The sequence below is a fragment of the Alligator sinensis genome, unplaced genomic scaffold (assembly GCF_000455745.1).
Source record: "Alligator sinensis unplaced genomic scaffold, ASM45574v1 scaffold641_2, whole genome shotgun sequence".
Classification (NCBI taxonomy): Eukaryota; Metazoa; Chordata; order Crocodylia; family Alligatoridae; genus Alligator; species Alligator sinensis.
In genome coordinates this window covers 76,511-94,948 of record NW_005843111.1, presented here as the reverse complement: position 1 = coordinate 94,948, position 18,438 = coordinate 76,511, and the positions used below count along the sequence as shown (strand labels likewise).

Below are 18,438 nucleotides of genomic sequence, written 5' to 3'. Positions count from 1 at the left end.
GTGAGAAATTAAAAAAAAAATACTGCTGCAGCTGCAGCCTCATGAGCTCACTGGTGGCATGGCAGCAGCTGAAAATCACCACTGTCCCTGTGTCGCAGCTGTCCTGGGTGCCCAACTGCATTGTTATGCCTCTGGGTGGAATAGGCGTACAGAGTAACATGGGTCATTTGGTAAACTGAGCCCATTCAAATGCGTGTTTAATACAGATAAAGGCAAAGTGAGGTGAGTAAAAACAAAGAATGCAATCCATGCTTGTAGAATGGGGGGCTGTATTCTAGAGAGATGTTACTTAGGAAAACATGTAGAGGTTATAATGAACAAATAACTCTCAGATGATGCTGTGATAAAAAGGAACTAATGTGATTTTTGTATACATAGAGTAGTGAACATAACTAAGAACCAGGTGATTTTACCTTGCTCATACAGCAGTGATGAGACTGATCAAGAGATATGAATGTTTATTTCTAGCCCATACATTTGTAAAAGAAGATGAAAAACTGGAGAGAGCACGAAGCCACAGACATTATTCAAATGCTGGAGAAAATGTTTCACATTGGGAAAGTTAGAAGCTGATATATTTAGCTTATCAAAAAACGGTATTTGAGAATTGACTTAATTTGGGGGTGAAAAGACCTAAAAACTAAACAGCACTTCAATCTAATGGTGAAAAGCATAACATGGATCATTAGCTAATGTCAAAACCAGACCAAATCAAGATAGAAACAAGACACGCACGCGCGCGCGCGCGCACACACACACACACACACACACACACACACTTATTTATTTGTTTATTTATTTAAACAATGATGATTAATCATTGAAATGAACCAACATGGCAAGTGGTGGATTCTCCATTTCTTAATGCTTTTTTGGTCAAGACTGGATGCCTTTCTGGGATCTATTCTATTCTATTCTATGTAAGTTCACACTCACCACCATTGGGTCTGTCAACACTTTGGTCAGTTTTATTTGGTCATACCTAAATTAACCCTCAATGTAGGGGTAACTGGGTAAAATTCTGTCACCTGTGTTACACAGGAGATTAGACTGGATAATGTAATAGTTCCTTCTGGCCTTACAATATATTAATCATCATACAGAGATAAAATCCTCTAGAAAGGTCTTTTTTTCTGTCTGTCAGTCTGTCTTATATATTCACTTGAATAGCAGTCCCACAGGGAAATTGAGTATCAAGAAGTAGGCAGAGGTCATCCACTCTTTCTTTTTATGTTCTACTTACAACCAGTTCTTGATCCTGGAAAGATAGGACAGCCTCCTTGCCTTTATTCTTGGCATTGTTGCAGTGCATTTGGTGGAAGGAATGGCAGGTGTTTGCCCGAGAGGGAGGTGGGATGAGGCGCCCAGTTTCTGCTGAGTACTGTGTAGCTCTCCGAAGTTCCTCTGTCTGTTAAAATAGACACATATACTGTTAGATAGAAAGGTTCAGAGTGGGAGAGGGATGCCAGGGAAAAAATTAAACTGAAGATGACAGAGTGCAAAGAGGCTGTGTCTAACAGGCAAATCTTTACAGATGCATGAAAACAGGTGTTTGGCACTGGGTGAAAAAAAGGGAAGGCTCCTTGTGCTGTCAGAGTGCAACCAGTGCAGGGTTTTGAACAGTCACATGTGAGAGGTGCCTTTCTCCAGTTGGGAATGGTGCCCCCAATGTGCAAATATCATTTTTATTTAAAGCTGAAACTTGTAGGCCACCTACTGGTGGCAATTGGAAAAAACAGATAACTGGCTTTTCAAAACTCAAGCACTTTGCATGTCAATCTAGCAGTACCAACATGCAACTTTGATCATTCATTCATGAAAGAAACAGGTCCCAGTACTAAGAAAGAATAATTTAGGGTGCTGAATTTGGTGGTCTTGAATGTGAGTGTGAGAATGATGGTGCACGCTAAAGGTGATTTAGCACAGATAGGCTTGTATAGCAAGCTTCCTATACAGGGTTTTGCAGATGTGCTTCAGTCTTGAACTGCAGTGTTCTCTAGTATTCTAGCCCTGGCTCCCACACACCACTGCCAAAGTCCTTCAGTCCTTACCTGAAACTTTGTCCATCCTTGATCTTCCATACTCCTTAATCCTGGTCTGCAGCATCTTGTAGGTCCTTTGCTTCATTGGAAATTGCACCATTGTATGATTGTTTCATAACATGCATCTATAAAGTTTTTAAATGGGACTACCTAACTTATTCAATTTGTACTCTAAGGCAGATATGAGCCTGTGTCCCAAAAGACTGATTCACTTCTTCCTTTGGTTTAGTCCCCTTATTTTTGTTGATAAGGACACAGATTTCATGTCTTGGATCTAGACTGTCAACACCCCAAAAATGGGCTGAGAGGTTATGATCCAGTATGTTCTACAGGCCAGGGGACATTTATCATCTGGACTCAAACCTTAGATTTGGAATGAAGAAGCCTGTGGCTTGGTTCTTGGCCTTCTGTGTGACTTTCATCCCATTACACATTTTTCCCTTCCTAGATTACATATAAGTAGGCTAAAACTATGTTAAAATATTAAAATTATCTTCAACAACTGAGGTTTTTAAGTGTCCCTTCAAATAATGAAGCTGTCACTGACAAACAGAGGGCAAGAGATATAAAATAGCGATAAAGTAACTGTAAATCACTCTGTTCAGGTTTTGCTGCTCCTTGTTTCTTGACTTCATTCCAGGTGTTGGTTTGATGATTCTCAACAGCCACACAGTTTTAACTCTCACCTTACTTATCACTTCTTTTTTCTCCATTTCTTTGCAGGAGGCGGCACTAACTCTGGCAGCAAGTTCCTTCAGTTCTTCTCGCCATGCTTCTGACAATGAACCTGTGAAGAATACAAAAGGTATGAGAAGGCTCAGTAAAGTGGTGCCATTTGGCTCCTATAGAACTTATCACCCCTATGTATGCCTTAACATAGAAGGTTCTTTTAATTGTTCCCATGGGCATTCAAAGACCTTCCATATTCATTGTGGAAGGTAATTTGAATGATCATATCCTTATGCCAAAGGTTCCGGGAGAGCTTGGATAGAAGTGATAGGAGAAGCAAATACATAGTAGGTTTCACCACTGGATACATTATCAAAGGTTATTATGGGATGCATTATGCAATCTCTTTATGCAGTGATGCTTTCTTTAAAAGGGAAGAGGAAAGTAATGTTCCTAAAGTCCATACCAGGAGCAGCACATAGAAATGTGCGGGGAGAATATGTGAAAGTGACAGAAGCTCCCTAGAGAGAATGTTTCCTAGGCTGAGAAGATCAGGAGGCAAAAGGGGGAAACATCTGTATGGCCTCCACTGTTTAATCCTCCTCATTTGTAGATGGATTCTGGAGGGACAGTCAGCATTGCAGGAGTTCAAGAAGCTACAAATAACAGCATAGAAGTAATTGTGAGTGCTTTTTTTCCCCATGGCTTGCTGCTTATCCTAGGGCCTTGTTACATGTTGCACTTTGAGCTGCTCAGATGTTAAAAGGTGTTAGTACTAGCTTGAGTTTGGAGAAGCGTTGGTGACACATAGGGGGTGCACACCCAGAGATCGGCCAGGCCCCCACTGAGAGAAGTGCCAGTGGCACTTCTGAGTTTGTTACCAGCACTTCTGCCAGTGGTGGCAATCAGCTGCTGGCCACACTCCCTTGCCTGGTAATTGGCTGCTGGGGGACCCCACCACCCCATTATTAGGAGGCACCAGTCACCCATGTGGACAAGTCATACCTTAAGGCTAAAAATCTCTGACTGTCCCCTACTTGCACAGTGGTGACTTGCCACTAGAGGGCTGGTGAGCAGAGGCGTGACTAGGAGCTACAGCTGTGAGCTGCCACTACAGGGCTGGTGAGCCAGGACAGGCTTCTAGTCTTGCTCTGCAGCAGGGAGGTGGGGTAGGGATGAGGGGGGCACATGAACCTGGGAGGTAGAAAGTTAATGGAATCAGGGTGGGCAATGAAATGGGAAGTGGAAAGGAAAAGGGGGTGGGTGAAGGGTAGTGAAATAAAATCAGCCAGCCATTGAAGGATAAAATAAAAAGAAGGAAAAAAAAATAATTTAAAATGAAATAAAGAAGAAGTAAATGAAAGGTCTCATGTTTTAATAAATCAGGATTTGGAATTGGGGTGTGGGGGGGTGCTGGTCATGCTTCCTGGGGTGGCTAGGAGGTGGAAGCGGTGAGGGAAGGCACTTTTGGAGAAGCTACTTCTCTTGCCCTGGGAAGGAAGCTGCAGCTCATGGAGACCCAATCTAGCCCCCTATCTTGTTCCCTCCCTGCCACCAGACCCCACCCTTGGACCTGTCTATGCCCTTCAACCTGGCTAGCTGGCATGTGTTCTGTAGGCTGTTTGCATAGGGTTGCACCCCTGGGGGTAGAAGGGTCACACACCTGGGGGCAGGGGGGGAGTTGGCTTGGTGCCAGAACCGGCCCCTGGACAGTAGAGTTCAGGGAATGGAAAGTTTGTCCACGCAAAACAGGATGGTGTGGGAGGGGACACTGCATCCTGGGATGCTAGAGGACTGCAACTTGGGCAGCTCTCTGTGGGGAGTGGCCACATATTAATGGAACTCAAGTCAGGTAACACAGATCAGAGATAAACCTGTCCTGGAGTGGTGTAACTTTAAGCCACTTAAAGTGTGCTTAAAATTAGTTTCAGGTGTTAATGTGTGGACAATCCAGGGGTTAAGAGCTCCAGGAGCCACCTAAAATAAATGTGTAACAAGCTCCCTACTGACAAGCTGGCAGTTCTGTTTCAGATCTTTTCTATCCCATCTTTTCTTTGTGCTATATCCAGAGGCTGGTGAAACACCAAAACACTGTACATACCTTAGTGCTCCCTGGTGCTCAGCAGGTGATGGTCTCCAGGAGAAGGCAGAACCTGCAACCTCAGCTTATCAGCAAAAAAGAGTGGATGGGAGTGGACCCAAAACAAAGGGACTTTGTGTGAACAGGGGAAAGATGGGAAAGGACAGGCAGGAGCCTCTAATTTAACAAGCCATAGGACGAGGATATAATTAATCTCACTCTACATAACTGGGATGCTGTTAATCAGGGTATTTGCAAGGAACCAAATTAAACATCATGATGATAGTTAATGGCATGGCCTGTAGCATAATTGCCATGCTAATTGCATTTGACTGAGCTACAGGGAGGTGATTAAATGGTTCTCACATAGGGCTATCTGGCCTTTGTAGTGATCAGAAGATGATGGTGCTTTGTCTGTCATCTAAAGACCTCTTCCAGTGCTGCTTCAGCAGAGATGAGCTGCTGTATCACCCAGGCTATGTCAAGTTCACTTTCTGCAGGCTGGCAGCACACTGCAACGTCTCGGAAACCTGGCATTATTTTTCTGCGGTTCAAAACCATTTCAGCTCAAACGGGCAGGAAAAATAATCAGGTTGAGCTTTTTTATCAGTGTCAGTCCTGACCTTGCTCCAACCCATTAGTGAGCCAAAACCAGTGAAGTAAAGTCATTGGAGAACCATTTCAGGTACAGCATGATGAATTCTGTTAATCAGGAATTCCACTTAATTGGGACAAAAGGCCATCTAGCAGGGCACCCTGATTAACAGACTCTGCTGTACCAGAATATGTGAACAGAATACTAACCTATAGCTAGTCTGGGGACCAGATTACTATGTGGATCTCCAATTGGCAGCTGGATGCCAGGCGCTCCCAGTATGGTCGTAGAAAGCTGGCCCTTTATCATTGGATGAGATGGCAGAGGGGTCAGTCTGGACCACCCATCATTAACCATGCAGATAGGAACACCATTCAAACCTAGATAGGAAAAGGGAAAGAGGGGAAAAGCAGCAAGTAATTCAGTGGAAGAAGCACACAAAAAATAAGCATTAGCACCTTATATAACACATGCAACATCAAAGTTACATCCTGTCTGAATGATAAATCAGTAGCTGCATGGTTTCTGCTGTACCATGCATGTCTAAATCTTCTCTCCTCCTATAGTACAGAATGAGTCCTTGAAACCTCTATTTTTTAGATAGATTCTATACGTACAATGAGAGCATAAACAGTTTGGATTAATTAGGATACAGCCTCTATTTTCTTTAACAGGAAGAATGACATTGGATAAATTCCCCAGGAGTTTATTTGGGAAACACAGAGCTAACAGTAGTGTAATCAGCTGCTGCATCATCTGCATATAGAAAATAGGTTCTGGGATTGAATGTAGACACACGTGGGATTAACTTTAGGAGTCCCAGATCACCACCACCATTGCTAAGAAGAATCACCAGAGTGACACTTTCAGGAAATGTTGCACAATAAGACTTGTGCTGCTTTCCCTTATACCCCGTGCCCTATCACCAGACCTGGGATGGAGCATTAGATAAATTCCTTTGTTCCTGCATGTCCCATTCAACCTTTATGCTTCACATCAATAGTACCTTCAACTCCTCCTTCTTTGCCATAGTACTAAATTCCTACCTTGGATGTGAGTCACCCGATGAGGGTGGGGATTGTGTCGTGAAAAGAAGGAATGGTGGCTAAAGCTGCCAAAGCGAGAGGTGCTCTTTGACTGAGGTCTCAGGGCCTCCACACTAAACATTAGTGGTGTGTTCAGAGTCATGTGTTCAAGTTTCCCTGAGACTCCTGTGATATCTATTCCTCTGAATGGGGCAACGACTGGGCTCTTTGACATCTCCATCTTCTTTGGAGCTGATGTTCTCTTGGTACTTGTAGAAGAAGAAAAGTTAATCACCCATTAGCACATGATCACATTTTATGAAAACATCTTTACCTTGAGCATCACTTGGATTCATGGAAGGTGAAATTGGAGTCCAGATAGATGCAGGAGTCCAGTTGGGGTTATTTTCTTCTTGAGGCTGTCCCTCCAAAATCTATTCAAAACGAGCAGGAGATCCTGGGTCACTTATTCTTTTCCTCTGTATACCAAGGGCTTGAACCAAATGGAGGGAATCCTCTCCCTCATTGACACCAAAGTAAACTTTGTAAGTGTCTTGGATCTGAAATTCTCACACAGCTGAAATGCATGAAATGCTCAAGGCAAGTAGACAGAGAAAATGAATTTGAACCAAATACCTAAATGAAGAAAACTCAGTAGCAATGTTTGTGTGTGTGTGTTTGTGAATGCATGTGTGCAGCATAGGTTTGTTCAGTATTTATAGGAACGTTTTGTTTCTATTTGTAAGGCAGCCAGAGTTCATGTGAGCTTGGACGCTGAGATGCAAGCCCATGCAGACTCCTACGTATTTGCTGAAATGCAGAAAGAAGCAGCTTTCTGAGGAAATCCCCAGGAAAACAACCGGCTGCCTGCTCCAGTTGACAATTCGGAGTGATGACTCAGGGTCATGGTTTTCTGGTCAGGCAGTTGCTGAGACAGACACAGTACAACTTCCCTCCAATACTAAACTCATATTCTGAAGGCTGACAAACACCTCAGAGGATTTTTAACTGGTATTTTCCTATCAGCATAGGTGCTGAGATCAGGAGCCTTTTGAAGCATCCTTATATTTAATTGGTGCCTTAGCTAGCATTTCTTTGAGGTGTTTGGCTCAATGCCTTGCAGGAAACCATGGAAAAAAGTAGGATCTGATTTTTCCTCATGTTCATCTGAACACAGCTCTGACCATTCAAAACTTTCCGCTCTCTTCAATCTCCCCTACAGCACCCCAAAACTTGGGTGACAGTGCTCTCTACTGGCATGTTTTCTGGTACTTCACCATGTTTTCCGGTCTTTGCTGTGGCAGGTTAGTGATATTCAGGAAAGGTTTTTTTGGGGACTGACTGGTAAATCCTTCAAGTGCTGGGTAGAGCACACTGGACAGAGAATTTTCCATGAACATTTGATCATATTTTTGCACATTTTTTTTCAATTTGAACGTTCAGAGCCCTTCCACGTTTGCTTTACATGAATGCAAATGTGGAAGGTCTGTATAAGGGGTGTGTTTTTCAGACAGTGAATCTGAACTCATATCTATGAGCAGTACGCATCAGAAGCTCGATTCTAAGTATCATATTCATCTAATCAGGTAATATAAAAACATTTTGCGTTCTATGTATTGGATCCAAGGTATGAGGGAAAAGGGGGTTTAGAGCCACTTTTGCCTTTCTCTGATCCTAGGAATATCCGGTGAACAGGTTATCGCCTGTAGCAAAAGTGTCCCATTGGCAGCCTGTAGGCCTCATGAGGCCCATAAAGGCCCCCAGGGTCCTGCCTGGCTGTTGCTCCCCCTGTCATCCTGGCCACAGCAGCAGCTGGAGTCTTCAGGCTCCCCTCCCTCCTCTAGCTTACACTTCTTGACCCCTTCCCATGGTGGGGTGAAGCAACAGTAACTAAATAGGGTTGACCAAGTAACTAAATCCTTGGATGCTGGTGTTGCTGTGGACATGGTCTTTCTAGACTTTAAGAAGGCCTTTGACACTGTCTCTCACCGCATCCTCATCAACAAATTAAGCGACTGTGGCATTGATGCCTACACAGTTGGATGGGTAAAAAGTTGGCTGGTGGAGCACACCCCAGTAGCGGTGGACGAGTTGTACTCAACCTAGCGAGATGTGAGCAGTGGGGTACCCCAGGGCTCGATCCTCGGGCCCGCACTGTTTAACATCTTCATCAGCGACTTGGATGAGGGGGGGGAAAGCACGCTGTCCAAGTTTGCTGATGACACTAAGATGTGGGGCGAGGTGGACACAATTGAAGGGAGAGAGAGGCTGCAAATAGATTTAGACAGACTACAAAAGTGGGCAGACGAGAATAGGATGGGGTTCAATGTAGACAAATGCAGGGTGCTGCACCTTGGGAGAAGGAATCCACAGCGTACATACAGGCTGGGGAGTTTCCCTCTTGAAAGCGCAGAGGCGGAAAGGGATCTTGGAGTCATTATTGACTCCAAGATGAACATGAGCCACCAATGCCAGACCGCAGCCAGCAAGGCCAGCCATACCTTGTCATGCATCCAAAGGTGCATCTCAAGCCGGTCCAGAGAGGTGATCCTCCCCCTCTATGCGACTTTGGTCAGGCCGCAGTTGGAGTACTGTGTCCAGTACTGGGCACCGCACTTCAAAAGGGATGTGGCCAGCCTGGAGAGGGTTCAGAGGAGGGCCGCCCGCTTGGTGAGAGGGCAGCAGGACAGGCCCTATGAGGAGAGACTGAGGGCCCCAAACCTGTTCAGCCTCAGCAAGAGGAGGCTGAGGGGGGACCCAGTGGCTGCCTACAAACTCATCAGGGGAGATCAACAACAAATAGGTTTCTCCCCAGTACCACCCAGCACAAGGAACAATGGTAATAAGCTGATGGAGAATAGGTTTAGGTTAGAGATCAGAAGGCAATATTTTACAGCTTCCCAGGGAAGTGGTCCTCGCCCCTACCTTGGGCAAATTCAAGAGGAGGTTGGACAATCTCCTGTCTGGGGTCTTGTGAACCCAGCATTCATTCCTGCCTGTGGCAGGGGGTCGGGCTGGATGATCTGTTCAGGTCCCTCTTGACCCTAGCTACTATGAAACTATGAAACAGCTCAGGGAGTTGTGGCTGCTCAGGTGCATGGCACAGCAGTGAGGGAGGGAGGTTGGAATGGGTATACGATGGAGATGGGGGGGCATGGGCGCACGGTGCAATGGAGGGGGTTCCTGCATAGTGCGTGGTGGGGAGGGGGCACACAGTGTGTAGCCTGGGGGCCTGTGGTTCACTCTGGTGCAGCTTGCATGTGTATGGCCCCCTGCTGGGGCAGCCCCTTGGATCACTCAGCCCCCAGCTGCTTAGAAGTTGGACACAGCTCTAACTTGGTGTAAGTGTAACAAGAGCTGGAAGTCTTCTATAACTTATACCATTCCCTACATAGTTATTCTGCTATTTGAGGATTAACCCACTATTTCTATGTGATGTGCTTTCTATGCTTGAAGGGATCAAGAAGGGTTTGGCCACTTTTCATGTGACAGCTCTGGTGCTATGACAGCCAGTAATTCCTCTACACAAGGAGAAACCCAAGATTTCCTGTGAGGGAAGCTTTTTGCTTCTTTTGTGTCAAGGCTATGCAGAAGGGCAAGACCAAGTATAAAGAACCTAACTCTATGTATCCAGTCATAACAGCTCACATTCAAACTACTGAAAATGTACAAGCTGCTTACAAACAAGCTACAGATGAGGGCTTACCATCAGAAATGAGTCAGTGAATGATTTTACATAGCAGGTATATTTGAGAAAAGTGTTGTATTTTTGTGAACAAACTGGGAACCAAAATCAAGGTGAAATTCATTATGAATGGTTCATCATGAATTATTCACCCAGCCTTCATCCTGGGAATGGCTGCCTCCTCCAGAGTTATTCATCTACAGTTTCAAAATGAGAGTCCAAATCATACTTTTTAATGGCATGTCACTTGGAGCACAAAGCTATTAGAACACCATGAGATTTAAGCTGTGATTATGGCACCACACAGGAAACCTGGTGTGTGCAACTTTATTAGCTAAAAAGCTAACACTTTAAATGCCAGGCAAAGCATTTTTCTTGTCAGGCTAATGGAGATGGGCCCAGCATGGATATTTCAATGTCAGAAATGCGACACCCACCAACCCTCCTCCCTTTTGCTATTACTAGTCAGCAAGTCCAGGAATTCAGCTATTCCTGATTGCAAGAGTTCCATTATCTGCTTTCCCACTTGCTCACTCGTGGCATTACTTCCCAGATGTTTCTTCTAAGGACATGGAATACAGCTTTGGTACTTACTCTAGCTGCTGAAGATTGGGTTCCAAATTTTTCAGCTCATTTGCCATTTTAGTGATTCTGTGACAATACAGAAAAATTGATCATTATTACAGCATTTCTAGCTTCAGAGTCCACACAGGTATGTACACAACTAGATTCACATCTATCTACAGTATGCAGGTCTGGAGATACTACTGTGGAGAGAAAGGTACCTTGCTATAAAAACATTCAGCTTCTCAAGCTCTTCAGTTCACTTAGATGACTGTTTGCAGAGTTGTGGGTAAGCACTCAACTCAAACCACTTGTCTCTGTGAGCTTATTTCCTCTCTGTGAAGTGAAGACAATACTTCCCTACTTCAGGGAGCTGTTGTGCGGCTCAGTGAAGGTTTATAAAAAACTATATTACTGTGAGGTTTTACTACAACAAGATGTACTGTCAGACCCTCCCAAAATAGCTCTTATGTGCAGGAAAGCACACGTGCCCTCACAGGGCTTTGGAGGGAAGGAATGGATAGCCAGTGAAAAACATGCATGTGGCAGTGGTCACCTTGGACCAGAGGTAGGCAACCTTTGTTGGCTGTGGGCCAGAATGACCCACCCTGGGTCAGGGGCTTGGGCTGGGCACTAGGACCCTGCCACTACCACCACTTGTCTCTGGACTAGCACAGGGTAAGTGCCTGCAGCCAGCACATCTCCCCATGGTGGCATGTGGAGAGTGCCCACAGAAGGTGCCCCCCACAGCCGAATGCTGCAGAAGCCCCATGTCTATTCACATGGGAATATGTGAATAAGAACTAAACTATTAACTGTATGTGAACCATTAGGCATTAGACGTAGTGTCACTGGGCATGAACTGTGATGGCGACGCTACTGCACAGCAGCAATGAGCTATTGCGTAGTAGCTTGTTGCTACTGCTCAGTAGCAGCTAAAAATAACTGTGCAACGATGGGATTGTGCAGTAACGCCAGTTACTGCACAGTCGGCTGCTCATGTAGATGCGCCCAGTGAGTCTTTTAGGAAGTTTTACTTTCCTTCTGGACCACTGAAATATCAGAATCAGTTTCTGATCTGTCTTTGGTGGGAAGCTTTTTCTTCAGGTCTTGATTCACGTGAGTCCTTATACTGAGATCCAGTTGACTTGTACTTTTGCCATCTGTGCTTCTACACATAGTACAAAGTTCATTATCTACAGACTGCTGAGGCTGATTTCCTATTTCTGCACAACAGTATTTGCATTTGTGTCTGTAGGTCCATTTCTTCCCATAAGAACATGGTTGCTTCTTGTGTTCTGAAACAACTGGTTTCTTTCTTTGGGCTGTGATCATCAAGAGAATCATCAAGAAGCGTGAATGTTGTGTCTTCTTGTACTACAAGTGCTCACTTAACTAGATTCAGTTTCTTACAAGCTGCCAGGCCTAAAACTGGTGTCACCTCCTAAAGTACCATAATGAACAGGAGTTTGTATACTTTACTTTTATATTGGATGCTAGCAATGCATCTCCCCTGCACTGGTATATTTGTTCCAAAATAGACAATTGTTTTGATGTTTGTTGAATTCACTTTTGTTTTCAATTTTAATTTTCTATATTCATGCTCTGATAAAATATTAACGTGAGCTCCTGTGTGACCATTTTAAATAAAACCGTTGTTTCTTGCACATCCACTGGCAAAGTCCAGTCTATGTCATTGATTTAGCTCGATTCTACCATATCTATATGAAATTCTTCTGGTATGCTTCAACTGTATGCACTTGAGATATTTGTGCTTGGGATCTGCAGCACCTGTCAGAATGGTTCCTCCTGTTACAGTTAAAACAAAGCTTTCCAAAGGCAGCACAATGTTTGGGGCCATTTTGCTTTCCACATTTGGTACACATATGCTTTTCTGCTCTCTCTCCCTTGCTGCTCGCAATTCCACTCTGTGAGGTGGCTTCTTACCAGTGGAAAATTCCACCTTCCGGGGTGGGTTTTATGTCCATATTCTTTCATGCCTACTGCATGGATGGCCCCTTTTGGTGTATTCAACTCTGCAGCCTGGGTCTTGACAGTTTCTTCTGCCCTGCACATTTGGACAGTCTTTTCTAGGGACAAATCTCCCTCTTGTAATAGCCTTTTTTGTAATGTATTGTCTGCAATACCATGAATAATTGTAATGTATTGTCTGCAATACCATGAATAATTCTATCTCTAATCAGAGATTCTGTCAAGTTCTGAAAAGCACAGTGTATGGAAGGGGGCTGTTCCTACTACACTTCTGCAGAACCCCCACTGTACATGTAACTGTGATACCCAAAAGCCTGGGTAGGTCTATCCCAATCATGCAATTGGTCCAATAAAAGGTATCACCCACAAAAATTATTCTCTCTTGCATGTTTCCTGGACCATTGTGGCTACAACATCACTACAATACTATAAAAACACGTAAATATAGCACTTTAAAAAGTCCATCCAGCTCTCACCAGCCATCAAGCAGAAGACACCTAAACAATTCACAAACAGAAAGGTAACTAAAATACAATAAATCCACTGAAAAATATTAATTTTCCCCGAAACTTGAGGGATGTGCCCTCCCCTTGTAAAATAAGTTTGGGTCAGTTTCCTAGTGTGATATAGCTACACCAACGGTTTCAGAGTATAAGCCAATTTTTTGTAGAAATAGGTCACTTCCCAGCTATGGTGCACAGGATTGGAACATGGTATATTTTCTCTAAATAACTTAATCTTTCATTTCTATAAATCAGTGTAAAACTCCTGTTTCCCTTAAAAAATGTTTAACACAGATAGGAAAACTCTGTTAGTTCCCCTAAAAGGACAGGTCCTGTAGCTAAACCACTGGGCTGTGCTTGCAAGGAAACTAGCTTCAAATCCCAGCTGTCTCATAGATGTCCCCTGTAACCTTGGGAAAATCTGTCCGTGCCTTCATTTTTCCATTTCAAGTGAGGATACGAATATTGCAAGAGGGAAGGATTTTTGTGGGAGATATATTTTATTGGACCAATTGAATAGTTGGGAGGGACACAGACAAGCTTTCAGGTACCACCTTTCCTCAGGTACATTCTCCATTTTTTCACCTTTTATCTTTGTATAGACCAGAGGTTTCCAAACTTTTTCTTATTATGTATCCTCTTCCAGATTTACCAGCTGCCCACATACCCCTACCAGTGTGTTTTTGTATTTTAACCCCTTAAATGCCAAGTATTATTATAATGAAAATGAAATCTGCCATTACACAATTTCTCCTACGTACCACCCAGAAATATCTTGCATAACCTCATGGGTACATGTACCACAGTTTAGAAATCTCTGTTATAGACTATAGTCTATTCTGAGTGGGGACTGTTTCCTCCTATGTTGATATGCAGTAGGGCTGTGTGAAATTTCACCAGCTGTTTTGTTCCAACATTGTTTCAACCAATTTCAAGGTCAAAACAGCAAAATTGGAACAAAACAAAGCCAGTTGAAATAGCCTCAAAACAAAACAAGCCTGGTCAAAATGTTTCAAAAGTCAAAATGTTTTGACCATAAGGTGGGGATGGGAAATCAGTCCAGCTGGTCTGATTTCCAATCCCCAGTGCAAGATTCGGCATCCCCATCCACTTGATTGCACCGGGGGTGGGAGGCAGCCCATCTAGGCTGCTTCCTGGGGCCCTGTGCTTGATTATGCCGGGGCTGGGTGGCAGCCCAGCTGGGCTGCTTCCTGCCCCCGGCGTGATCAAGTGCGGGGCCCCGGAAGCAACCCAGCTGGGCTGCCATCCACCCACAGCGGAATCAAGCGCGGGGCCCTAGGAAGCAGCTTGGCTGGGCTGCCTCCCGCCCCAGTGCAATGTAGCCCTGGGGATGGCAAGTCAGCCCAGCTGGTCTGACTTCCCATCCCCAGAGAAACTTGAAACAGCATCAAAACAGCCTTGCTGTTTCAACTTAAAGTGAAATTTGAGATGAAACACTGTTCCCTCAAACCGTCAAAACTCAAGGTGAAATGGAATAGTTGCTGTTTGGCACAGCCCTAATATGCAGCACCTAGCATGGGGGTGAGGATTAAGATAATATTGCAATACAAATAAATAACAGCTCTATAGACTACTAATCAGATACATAAATTCAGAGCCCAGAGACTATGCAGAGGTACCTTCCCCACAGAACTGAGACTTTACTAGAAACTAGTCTGATCCTGCAAGGTGCTAAACACCATTAACTTCTACTCAAGGTCAGAGCCTTTGAATACCTCAAAAACATAGGTACTACACAATAAAAGAAAAAATAGTAATGACTGAGGGAATGAGGGGTGCAGATACTAAAAACTGCTTGACTATAAAAATGACAGCAATAAAAGACAGACATTGGGAATCAAGGAACTGGCCATCCTCCATACCATTTTATTTATGATTCACACTTGTTTTCAGAGTGGCCTAATATAACTTTTTAATGCATATTTGTGTCAGTCAAGTCTAAGACCTAGAAATTGTTTCCCCATCTCCTACATCTTACAGGGCTGCTTCTTGAAATGGCAAATCTGGAGTGTAGGTATTTGAACAAAAGAAAGCAGTAACGACTAGAAATGTATCTGTTATTAAATATGCATAAAGGACCTACTCACCATGTGCCCTGCTAGCAGACACTAGGCAATGAGCCCCCTTTGCCCCTGCAATCTGGAGGGAGACTTGCAAAGATACTTCACTTCTGTTATAAAACCTGTTTACTTTGTGCCTTTTTTGTGTCAAGGTTGCTAGGTTACACTTTTTGTGACAACAGTAAAACTCCCCCTCCCCTTCCTTCTTCCAGTTTTTCCATTTTCCCTCTTTGACACCTCCCCAACAGGCTGTCAAATAATCTCCTTGGTTTTTTTTTTCCGTGCCAGTCTCCATTTCAACTGCTCTCCATAGTTACTTCTCAAGGCTTTCAATATGTAAGTAAGATCAACCTGGGTGTGTCAAAGTGGCAAAAGAAAATTACAGTACTCTGTGATAAAACCTAAGGAAGACTAGACCCTAAACAGGCTACATATGCCTCTTTTAGGCCAGATAACCTTGAGAAAGATCTATACAACTTTAATTTCTACTGGGATTTGTTATTCTGTTTCTTTGTTTCTCTCTTGAGTGCAGTAGCATACCTAGTACTTCACTTCTACAGAGACAAAATTTGCTTCTTGAGGCCAGGAACAATTTAAAACTATTCCCTTGCTAATTTAAAAACACTATGGGCATGTGAGCGGGAATGTGCATTCCCCATGGATAACCAGCAGTGGTACATATTTGTGCTGCTGCTGCTAGTTGTTTCTGGGGAATGCCTCTGCATGCCCATGGTGGTGAATGGCAAGTTGCCCTAGGTGGGGTAGGGGATACTGGTACCAGCACCTGCACTGGACCCAGCAGCCTTAGCTGTAGTTCTGAGGGCTTTCTGGGGCTCCAGCAGTGATGATCCTGCTGCATGGAGCCTGGCCAGCAACTGGAGCATGGCTGTGGCTAGCCATGCTCCGGTTTTGGGTCATGCACACTGTTGCCTTGTGAGCTGTCCCACTTATTTCTGGTGTGGTTTTTTTGACACTGGGATCTCCCAGTGTCCAAAAACCTGCTGAGCTACAAATTAGCTGTGCAGCGAACACCTGCATGTGTGGTGTGGGTGGTTTATGGCTCCGCAGACAGGTCTGTGGGGCTGCAAACCGCACGTACGTGCTTGTCTGGATGTGTCCTAGGGATGCAAAGTGTGAGACAATTTCTCTGTGTACTTTCTCTGAAATTATTAATTTAGACACTTGGCAAACAAACAGGGAGACAGATATTTAAACAAATGAAACACATGCTACACTAGACAGCTGTCACCACTGAGAAGTATATAAGCTCAACCACAGAGTAGGCACACGGTATATGTGCTAGGGCTGTACGAGGTTTTGGACCGTGCTTTGGAACCAGAGAAGCTTTGGATGCTTTGGTGTCTGAAGCAGCACGTCCAGATCGAAGCGCTGGCTTTGTTAGGCTTTCTGAAGTGGTTTGGAGCTTCCGAAGAGCTTCAGAAAAGTTTTGGAGCCGCTTCGGAGATCCGGCCATAGGGTATAATGGAGAATCAATGAAATATCTATAACTTTGTTGTTTTTTTGTCTGATTTGGATGAACTTTGCAGGGGTGGTAGCCTCTGCTGAGATCACGAAGTCTGCCAAGTTTTAAGAAGATAGATGCAGGAGTTTGGGGGGAACTGTACCCCAAATTCTTGAAAGAAAACTCATGTCACGTCTATGTGTACAACAGTCAAAACTGCAGGGATGGTAGCCCCTGGTGAGACCACAAAGATGGCCAAGTTTCAAGAAGATAGGTGCAGGGGTTTGGGGGAAACTTTACCTCAAGCTGCTGACAGGCAAAACTCGTGACGTAGATGACCCTCTGTGTGTTAAACCACAATGGGCTGAAAACTGCAGGGTTGGTGGCCCCTGCTGAGGCCACCAAGGAGATATCAAGGAGATAAGTGCAGCGGTTTGGGGGAAACTGCACCTCAAGCTGTGGACAAGCAAAACTCGTGACATTGGTGACAGTGTGTGTGTTAAGGCGCAGCAGGATGAAAGCTGCAGGGATGGTAGCCTCTTCTGCGGCCATGAAGCTTGCCAGCTGTCAAGGAGATAGGTGCAGGGCTTCTGGGTTCTGGGGTCCTGCACCTCTAGCTGCTGACAGACAAAACTCGTGACATGGGTGCTTGTGCAACTGTGTCTGTCTTGGGGCGGGGAACTTCTGCAGGCTGCTAAGCTACTGTGTTACCAGTTACCAATCAATCATGATTCACTCAGGGACCAGCTCAATACACAGTTGCTAGCTAATGTAACCAGTTAATTAACAACAATTAACACCTACAAAACCACAGACTGTATTGATTATTTCCTCTCCTTAGTCTGTGGTTTTGTAGGTGTTAATTGCAGCAGTTGCACAAGCACCCATGGCATGAGTTTTGTCTGTCAGCTGATAGAGGTGCAGGGCCCCAGAACCCAGAAAGCCTTGCACCTATCTCCTCTACAGCTGGCAGGCTTCGTGGCCTCAGCAGGGGCCACTACCCCTGCAGTTTTCAGCCCACTGCACCTTAACACACACAGGGTCATCTATATCATGAGTTTTGCCTGTCAGCAGCTTGAGGTGCAGTTCCCCTCAAGCCTTGTAAGTTACCTTGACTAACATTTTAATGACTGAGAGAACAGGATTCTTAGGCAGAAAGAAAGAAATATTTGGCAAAAATTGCTATAGAAGGACACCACAAGAAAGAATAAGGGTGAGTTAGAATCATTGGTGATGTGTAGGGGGTGCACGTGCACCCCCTGAACATGGCAGTGCACCCCCTATGAAAAGGCATTGCCGATACTGCCAGTGGTATCTGCGGGCAGTCCATGATTGCCCTGGCCACCGCTGCCGCTACTGGCAGCATCTGCAGGGGGTCACCGACCACCAGTTGGCGCTGGTCACCCCTTCCCCACCCCACCACTAACAGCACCACAGCTGCCTGCAGGAGCTCCCCACTTACTGCCGCCATGCTCCCACAGCTGCCAGCACTGCCACTGCCTGCTGGAGCTCGCCATGCCCCCCAGCTTCTGGGGGCACGCGGGGTTCATGGTTAGAATCATAGAAAAGTAGGGTTGGAAGGGACCTTGGGAGGCCATGTAGTCCAACCTCCTGCTCAAAGCAGGACCATCCCCAACTATATCATCCCAGCCAAGGCTTTATCTATATATTCATAGCTTTGTATATGGAATCATAAGCAGGTTGCTGGATTTCAATAGCAAGAATCTGGGCTGAAATTTG

The 18,438-nt window shown here is 44.8% G+C and overlaps 1 protein-coding gene across 1 annotated transcript in view; it reads right to left on the bottom strand.

Annotated features, from left to right (window-relative positions):
* TBATA (thymus, brain and testes associated) overlaps positions 1–15,349 on the bottom strand; it is a 20,664-nt gene extending 5,315 nt beyond the window's left edge. Inside the window, exons 1-6 of the mRNA XM_025193861.1 lie at positions 15,264–15,349; positions 10,691–10,747; positions 6,433–6,680; positions 5,596–5,766; positions 2,729–2,829; positions 1,244–1,408 (exon numbers count right to left, since the gene is read on the bottom strand). Of these exons, the coding sequence (XP_025049646.1) occupies positions 1,244–1,408; positions 2,729–2,829; positions 5,596–5,766; positions 6,433–6,680; positions 10,691–10,737 (732 nt within the window). The 5' untranslated portion in view covers positions 10,738–10,747; positions 15,264–15,349. The remainder of the gene's footprint in view (positions 1–1,243; positions 1,409–2,728; positions 2,830–5,595; positions 5,767–6,432; positions 6,681–10,690; positions 10,748–15,263) is intronic.
* Positions 15,350–18,438: the final 3,089 nt, after the last annotated feature.